The sequence below is a fragment of the Monodon monoceros genome, unplaced genomic scaffold, assembly GCF_005190385.1.
Source record: "Monodon monoceros isolate NGI ecotype Baffin Bay Population unplaced genomic scaffold, NGI_Narwhal_1 Super_Scaffold_9, whole genome shotgun sequence".
Classification (NCBI taxonomy): Eukaryota; Metazoa; Chordata; class Mammalia; order Artiodactyla; family Monodontidae; genus Monodon; species Monodon monoceros.
The window spans coordinates 27,871,459-27,880,344 of NW_021703786.1; the positions used below are offsets into that span (position 1 = coordinate 27,871,459).

Genomic DNA, 8,886 nt, shown 5'->3' on the forward strand with positions numbered 1-8,886 from the left:
AAATGGCTGAACGTACAATGTAAATGTACATCACATGTTGATGTATTTTTGTTAGAAATGGAAATATATTATATACCCCTGTTCTGTCCTTGGTTTTTCCACTTCATACAGCTTGGGAATAGTCTCACATTGGTAAATGCGGAAATAAGCCTCAATCTTTTGTTTTGTTTTGTTTCGTGGTACGCGGGCCTCTCACTGTTGTGGCCTCTCCCATTGCGGAGCACAGGCTCCGGACGCGCAGGCTCAGCGGCCATGGCTCACGGGCCCAGCCGCTCCGCGGCATGTGGGATCTTCCTGGACCGGGGAACGAACCCGTGTCCCCTGCATCGGCAGGCGGACTCTCAACCACTGCGCCACCAGGGAAGCCCAGGCTCAATCTTTTAAAAGCCTGTGGGTGCTCCCTTGTAGGAAAGGGACAGGACCCCAGTAACCTGTCCCTTTTTGAATACTGTTTCTGAAAAAGTTTTAAACATCACAGTATAAGCACAGGAGAAAAAATATATTTTGGGTTACCTCTGCTCAAAAACCTTCCTAATTCATTCTAATTTTTGAAATTATTATGTAAGGCAAGGATGACAGAAGGGAGGCACTAACTTAAAAAAAAAAAGTTCGTCAGGCGGATCAACCACTAAAAACAACAGACCACAGTGAGAGGCCTGCAGGGAGCCCCGACTCATTTTCTTTTTCTTTTCAATTTTTTTTTTTGACGTGGACAATTTTTTAAGAGTCTTTATTGAATTTGTTACAATACTCCTTCTGTTTTATGTTTTGGTGTTTTGGCCACAAGGCATGTGGGATCTTTAGCTCCCTGACCAGGGATCGAACCCACACCCCCTGCATTGGAAGGCGAAGTCTTAACCACTGGACCTCCAGGGAAGTCCCTGACCCATTTTCAAAGTTCTTGACGTGGGGGAAGAGGTCTGGGGGTAAGTAGCAGACCAGCAGATTCCAGACCCACGGCCAGTGCCCTCTCAGCTCCTCTGCTCCCTGCCTCTGGCTCTCCCTTTGAGGTCTCGCTATGCTCCAGGGGCTGAGGACACAAGTAGCAAGTGAAGCTGACCTGGTGGCTCCCATTCTACACTGTGACCTCTGTGGGCCTCAGTTTCCAAATCTGCAATATGGAGATAACAGCTCACCAAAGCCCCGGAGCCAGGAGTGTGAGCTAACAGAGGGTCTTTGACAGTGACTTGCAGTCAAGTACATTTTACATCCCTACCCAGTGCATTCATCTACAACCAAAACAAACATTATCCTTATGGTATGTGATGGACACTGATTCTATCTTATTCTATCTTCCTTTCATCCAATGGTGATTGGTTTCTCATCCATTCAGAGTCAGGGCCTGCCATTGGAAAACACTGCTGTAATGAAATAATGTAAGTTAGGGGAATTTGTAAACAGTTAAGTACCAGGCTAATTGAAGTGATTAGCATTCACACCCGTATTCCTTCCCATCCAAAGGTACTGGGTTTGGGAGTTCAGATCATAGTGAGAATTAACCTGTGGCCTCAATTGCTTTTCTTCCCAAGTTTTGGTCATTGAGCAAGAGTTAGGTGAAATCAGTGAAGATTAAACGGCTAGGTCCACCAGAATCAACCTTTTAGGAGTAAGATAACAATCTATACAGGAGAAGTGTCTAATTCCTGGAACTGTTCGAAAGAAACACCTGCCTAAGGAAATGGAGACCATCTTCTTAGACTTTCCGGAGACATCAAGCTTCTCCACCAAAGGCTGGGTCAGACAGCTCAGCGGAGTAAGAGGGATATTTGTTTGTGAATGTACAATATTCTTAGCCACCAGAAGGGTGGGCCAGAGCTGCACCCTGATGGAATGTAAAGATTAGGATCCCTTAGGGTGATATGTTGAAATCCATCCATCCATCCATCCATGTGCAGAGGTCAAGAGGAAGACAACGACAGATCTGTCACTTCAGAGATCAATATTGGGTAGAAGCCTGGATTTTATAGGCAGAGGCTCCATTGTGTGGGTGGGAAACAGGTCCAGGGCACTGAGCTGTTTGCCCAGGTCACAAGGCTAATAGGAAGCAGATCTGGAAAGAAAGCCTAGAGTTTCATCATTCATTTATTCCTTTTCCATGAGGGGAAATTACTTTTCTTTGTTGTCTCTTGGGAGACATATTTTAGGGCTCACCCAACAGGCTGCTGAGGAGGGTCACAACTCCCCCTGATGGAGACATTGCCAGGCACATTGCCAGGTCCTTGGGCTGAGCTCTTCTCCAGCAGCCCCTGGGTACAGCACGTTGGCTAGGTGTCCAGGGTTATGACCCCCCAGGGGGGTCTTGGACCATCCCTGTGTGATGTGTGATCCTGAGATTCCTTCCAACTGAGGCACTTATAATTTTTAGGGGTAGCACCAAACCAAGAAAGAGTGTATGCATCCAGAAGTGGCTAGAAAAAGTGGCATTTTCCTTGATTTTTCTAAATTAAAAATTGGAGAGGTGCCCACCTCCCGGTGAAGAGCTATTGCTCATGCTCCCCGAAGGGCAGCTCAGTTTACCAGTGGGAGGGGCTTGGTCCGCCCAGGGCAGACAAATAAAACATGTAAGGCAGAGTCTAGAAACGTGTAAATTTAAGAGCCCCAGGAATCAAGGTCACCCAAATCCTGAAATGCTGGGAGATGAGGTGCCTCTCTTTAAAATTTGATCTGGGTAAATTCAGAGGACAAATAAAAGGAAGTATAAAGGCAGTGAGCTCATGACATTCACGGTGCTAAGGTTCAGACCTCAGAAATAATGAATTCAAATGCTCTGGTCTCTGACCAAGGACCGGCCGTCTCTGGCAGTCTGGGGAGGGCCGGACCTGCGAGGTTGACGTCAGCGAGGACCACCCTGCCCTTCAGTGGCCGGACACGACCTTGGGCTTTGGTGGGCAGCCAGACTCCGTGCTGTACCCTACGCCTCTGCCGTCCTTGAAAAATCCGAAACCCGATGCGCCCCTGTAGGCGGCCGGGGCGGGGCCTCGGGCTTGGGCGTGGTATGAGGCGGGGCCTCGGGTCGAGGGGCCAGTCGGAGGGGCGGGGCCTGAGCGGGAGCGCGTACGCAGGCGCGGGCAGGCTACAGGACGCAGCCCGAAGGGTGGGCGCGCGGGCGGCGAGGGCGGGGCCGCGGGCCTGGCCGGGCGCGTGCGCAGGCGCGGGCCAGGAGGCAGCCGCGTGCTGGGGTGTGTGTGTGCGCGCGCGCAGGCGGCGGGCGGGGCGCGCAGGCGGCGGGCGGGGCGCCCCGCGGGAGGCAAGGGGCGGGTGGCGGGCGCGGAGCCGGGGGCGGGGCTCCGAGACGCGCTGGGCGAGCAGGGCCAGGAGCTAAGGGTCCAGGGGCGAGCGGCGAACCCGGCGCGGAACGCGGCGCCGGCACCATGGACGAGGACGACAGCTACGGTCAGTACGGCTCGCGGCCCGGCCGGCGGACGCCCTCTCCTTCGCTTCCTCCCTTCTCCGGCCCGGCGTCCTGCCGCTCCTCTGGCGGCTCGCGTTTCCCGGGGACTGTGGTGCCGGACGCGAGCCTAGGGCGGCCGGGCCGGGCGGGGACCTCCGCAGGGCAGGGGTCACCCGGGGCCCTGAGGCTGAAGGCTGAGGGGCGCTGAGAGGCCGGCGTCGGAGTGCCCATGTCTCCGGGGTCGGCGCCGGGGGTCGCCGGGCTCGGGTCTCTGGGGCCGGGTTCGTAGGACTGGGGTCTCAGGGCCTGGGGCTCCGGGGCGGGGGTCTCCGGCGCGAGGGTCTCGAGGCCGGGGTCTCGGGCGGGTTTCGCGAGGAGAGGGTCTCGGGGCCGCGAATTCGGGGCCAGGGTCTCGGGAGGGGGTCGCGGGCCTCTGTCCGGCGCAGGCCCGGTCGCCCCACAGCCTCGCCGCGGGCCCCCGCGAATGCTTAAGTTCCCCCCGGGCATTCTCCGTAGTTTCCGGCCCCTTAGGTGTTGGCAAGTTGTGTGCCCGGGTCCATGTCTTTGTTCAGAAACGAAAATGAGAAAACACAGGCAGCGAACCCGAAGTGGACAGGCTGCGACCAGGGGGTGCCATCGGGACCAGGACCTCGGCCAACGTCCACTCCAAGGCCCGGGTTGACGATCGCTGCCCGCCGTTCCGTGTGAACGGGCTGCTGGTCCAAAACGCCTGCGGGTGAAGCCCGAGGGACGCGGAGAAACGCAAGTTTGCTTTCTCATCTGTGCACAGAGACGCGGCATAGTCATCACATCACACAAACAGGGAAAACTTGACAAAACTACCAGTTTCCAAATCCTCCACCAGCTAACCTTATCCTGGGAACTGTTGGCCATCGGCAGGGCATTTCCTCCCTCAAATAGCTTCAGATCGCCGGGGTTTTAGAAGGTTCTGTGACATGCTTTAGTTAATTTAACGTTTTATTCCTGAGAGATGAAAGAATGGCAGATAGAACAAGTGGTGAACTTTTGTGGTTTGGTAGCAGAGTACAGAGAGCACAGTTAAAAATGCTTGTGTGGCTAAAGGGAACCGAATCCTGCTTTATTGACGAATTGACATAGGTGGTGTTTGTTTCTTAAGTTCTGAGCGAACAAGCTTTGTCATGGAGTATGTTAAAAGCAGACAGGTGAAGCATGTTGTTATGGTTTTCTGTTATTTATGAGTAAGTCATTGAGGAACCACTGACCGCAGAAAAGGTGGGTTAATGACCCACAACCCTGAGTGGCAGACAGGGGAAGGGCCACCACTTGTGGCCTGAAGTCCAGAGCATGTGAGGGATGGGTACCCATCAGATGTCCCCTTGCTACCTTCCAAGTAAAAGTAGTGTGTGCTTTTCTTCTGTGATTGAAAACAAATCACCTCCTGGCTGGTCCCGAAGGATTTTCTGGCTCCTCCAGGCTTCTGACTTTCTGCCCACCCGGGAGAAGCCTTCTCCAGCTTTGCCAGCCGCTGTGCCTTCTCTTGCTGTTTAATCTCTTGCAGATCCCAGTGTTCTGCCAGGCTTTCTTTGTGCCCTCTTCTGGTGTTCTTACCCACCGGGCGAGGCAGGAAGCTGTTGGTCTGGTTGCTTTTAACACAGTGACTGCTTTGCCACCAGTGGCATGAATTTGTGCTTGGACGGGGTGAATGGAAGCAGGGGATATTTGTTTCCTGTGGTGGCTGTGACAGGTTAGTGCAAACTTGGTGGCTCAAAAGAACATACATTTATTATCTTATAGTTCTGGAGGTCAGAAGTCCAGATTTGCTCTCACTGAGCTAAAATCAAGGTGTTTACTGGTCAGTGTTCCTTTCTGGAGGTCCTAAGGGAACGTCCGTCTCCTTACCTTTTCCAGCTTCTGAAGGCTGCCCACATTCCTTGGCTGGTGGCCACCTTCCATCTTCAAAGCCAGCAGGTAGCATCTTCTCATTTCTCTCTGACCTCTGCCTCTTCTAATTAGGACCGTGTGGTTCCATTGGACCCACCTGGATATGGATGAGGATCAGCAACCTTGATTCTGCAGTGGTAATCCCCCTTTTACCATATGTAGGGGTAACATGTTCGCAGGTTCTGGGATTGGGACAGGGACATCTCTGGGCTCCGTTATTCTGCTGACCACTCATAAAGATGAGGAAGAAGTTCTTCCTTTCTTTCTCTTTATGCAATTAAAAAAAATCATGTTCTTTGTATTTTGGAGGAGCCAGAAATGTTGACTTAAAGAAGATTTCCCCACCCATAGGGTTTACCACACAAAAAGTACCTAATAGCTCAAGATGATCATTTGAAGAATAAGGCTCCCAGTTCTTTAAGGGTTTGCCTTAGTCTCCAGAACTGTCCATTTCTCTCCTAGGCTTTACAGAGAATTTACCTCAAAAGATAAGACAACTATTCAGATTCCACATTTCAAAAGGAAGTGCATGCTATGGACTCATAAAGCACATAGAATGCCAGGTCCAGGGGTTCCCTCAGAACCTCCACTGGTGGTTCACGAGTCAGCCTGGGACACTAGTACTGTTTTTAACATTGTATCTTTGGGGAAATGGGTTATGATTTCCAAGCTACCACCTTCGTATAAAAAACCTTTGAAACATAGCTCATTTATAATAAGCTAAAGAAAGAGAATTAGTCTTAGAGTTTCTCTGTTCAGTGAAAGAGAATTTCGAAAACTCACCAGAAGGCCTTTCTTTTTTTTTTTTTTTGCGGTACGCGGGCCTCTCACTGTTGTGGCCTCTCCCGTTTGCGGAGCACAGGCTTCGGACGCGCAGGCTCAACGGCCATGGCCCATGGGCCCAGCCGCTCTGCGACATGCGGGATCCTCCCAGACCGGGGCACGAACCTGCGTCCCCTGCATCAGCAGGCGGACTCCCAACCACTGCGCCACCAGGGAAGCCCCAGAAGGCCTTTCTTGACTGCATACTCTTTGGTGTCCTTTACGGACCCAGAGACCACACCACTGAGTTTGTCAGCCCTCTCTCCTGTATACTCCCCGTGATCCTGAATTGTTTATTCGGAGGGTCTTAACTCACTAGACCAGCGCAGCGTGGTTCACACTACACATGTGGTATGATAAACTGTACTCTGAAGACCTATGTGGGGTGGGGGGGTGGGAAGGATAAACAAAAGTCCTTTCAAAGCTTATTTTGTTTTTTGGAAAAAAGTGGAATTAGGGGTTTTCTGAATGCTTAATTGACACTTTAAGAAAGATGTTCATAATGCTTGTGGCTGGCTGGTCTTTATCCCCCGGCAGCTTCTTTCTAAACACTGTGAAATAATTGGGAGGTGTTTTTTTCCGGTCATTTTGCCTTCTTATTAGATGACTGTACTTCCTGGATGTCACAATTCTCATTTGCAAAAGGAAGAGGTATTTTTGCCTTCATAGGGTTCCCTGCCCAAGAAAAGACTCAGTGACTCTGTTCCTCTTTGTGACCTCTGAACTTGAGCAGACATTTTTAACCTGCAACCTGCCCCTTAATGGGCTTTCAGGCCCCTCTGAGATTCTATGTGAGAGTTTCTGTGAATGTGCATTTTTGGAGAGTCTTTAGCTTTAATCCGGTTCTCAGACGACTCTGACTCTGGGAATTGCTGCTCCAGAGGTTGCCTGTGTGTTTGCCTGCCTCTCTCTTAGGACAGGTCGCGAGGTAGAGATGGGCGGGGTCCATCTAGTAGTAACATCGGAAATGTTCGTGGTGATGACTCTGACAAAATAATGAAATTTCTGAGCATGGGTTCTTAAGATCGTTAAACTCAGCGGGCCGTTCAAGGCTTTTACTTCTCAAACACGGATCTTAACTCCTCTCGGCTTTTATTAGCTTCAGGCTGATCCCTATCCTGCAGCACGAGGGAGAAGAGGTCTTTAAGAAATAAGCCTCTTGAGAGAGTGGAGATGTTGATCTTAACCAGGCACACCAGCCGTCCTCAGAAGATTAAAGTGGGGTGTGGGCAGTGACACGCATGGGCGCTGCCGCAGGATGGTGCATGGGAGCCCGTGGCGTCTAGAGAGATTTGCTGTTTCGTCTTTGTGCCTCCAGAACAAGCCTGGGGCCCGGTACCCAATAGAAGCAGCTCAGCAACTGTTGAGGGAATAACAGATTGAACCAGGTTCCATGTGGCAAAAGTTAACATTCATTGAGCTTGAATTTTTGTCTTCAACCCTCCATCCCAAACAGAAACTAGAACACTTTGCTGATTGACCCTGTGCCAAACCAGTTTTCTTCATTTTTCTATGATATTGATGACTTTCATTGTTTCCAGGGTAGTTCCACTCTTAGTGATTTGCGTTAATTGAAAAGAATACAATTACATGACGTCAGGGCTTTCTTAGAAAATCTGGAACATAAGGTTACCATAATTATACGTTTTGTGGTCTTTAGGGTAGATTTCCAGGGGTGACATTAATATGTCAGAGGATATAAACATTTTGAGAATTCTTTTTTTTTTTTTTTTGCGGTACGCGGGCCTCTCACCGCTGTGGCCTCTCCCGTTGCGGAGCACAGGCTCCGGACGCGCAGGCTCAGCGGCCACGGCTCACGGGCCCAGCCGCTCCGCGGCATGTGGGATCTTCCCGGACCGGGGCACGAACCCGCGTCCCCTGCATCGGCAGGCGGACTTTCAACCACTGCGCCACCAGGGAAGCCCGATTTTGAGAATTCTTGATGCGTGGTGCCAATTTGCTTTCCAAAAGGGCTGTATCAGTCTACCCTGTTCTTAGCCACGTATGGGGGTATGTGTTCCAGTATCACTGCAAATGTGCCACCGGTGAGGATTAGCATATGAAAGCTTTTTTTTTTTTAAACTAATTTAATGGTTACAAATAGCACCTCATTATATCTGTTAATTACTAGCTAGGTTAAAAAAAATTTCTTTTGCATATTTGTGTATTATGACCTGGCTATTCACATGAGATGATGGTTTCTTTATTTATTTACCTGAGATTAACTCCTTCTTTAAGGCCTCTGTTAAATCAGCTGATATACATTTTTCTCACTCTGATATTTTAAGCGTGGGGAAAATATATATTTGTTCTGATTGGGATTTGGGTCAGATTTTGACCATTTGTAGAGTCACTTATTTACCTTTCCTTAGTTTTTGTCTTAAAGATTGAAGATCTCTCAACCCATATATTGTCTTCTGGCCAGATACAAAATGTTTCCTTTAGGGGAGAAATTGCGAGTTAAGTGGCTTTTATTGGTTTGGGTTCAGTCTGTGGAATCTTAGCGTTCATACCAGCCTGCCCCTTTCTGAATGTCCTGGGTGTTAGTCAAAAACCATCTTGCCAAATAGAGTTTTTTCTTATGTATTTCATGCCTTTAAGATTAGGTAGTTCTCCAGTAAGAACTAGAAGGAGAGCGCCTTCTTATTCCAATGTGAGAGCAAACATAGAGGTTACTTGGTGGTGGAGGAGGGTGGGGACGTGTGTGTGTGTGTGTGTGTGTGTGTGTGTGTGTGTGTGTGTGTGTGTGT

At 50.2% G+C, this 8,886-nt stretch overlaps 1 protein-coding gene across 1 annotated transcript in view; it reads left to right on the forward strand.

Moving 5' to 3' along the window:
- The first annotated feature begins 3,286 nt into the window (after window positions 1-3,286).
- CYTH1 (cytohesin 1) overlaps window positions 3,287-8,886 on the forward strand; it is a 78,485-nt gene continuing 72,885 nt past the window's right edge. Inside the window, exon 1 of the mRNA XM_029210808.1 lies at window positions 3,287-3,393. Coding sequence (XP_029066641.1) covers window positions 3,372-3,393 — 22 coding nt within the window. The 5' untranslated portion in view covers window positions 3,287-3,371. The remainder of the gene's footprint in view (window positions 3,394-8,886) is intronic.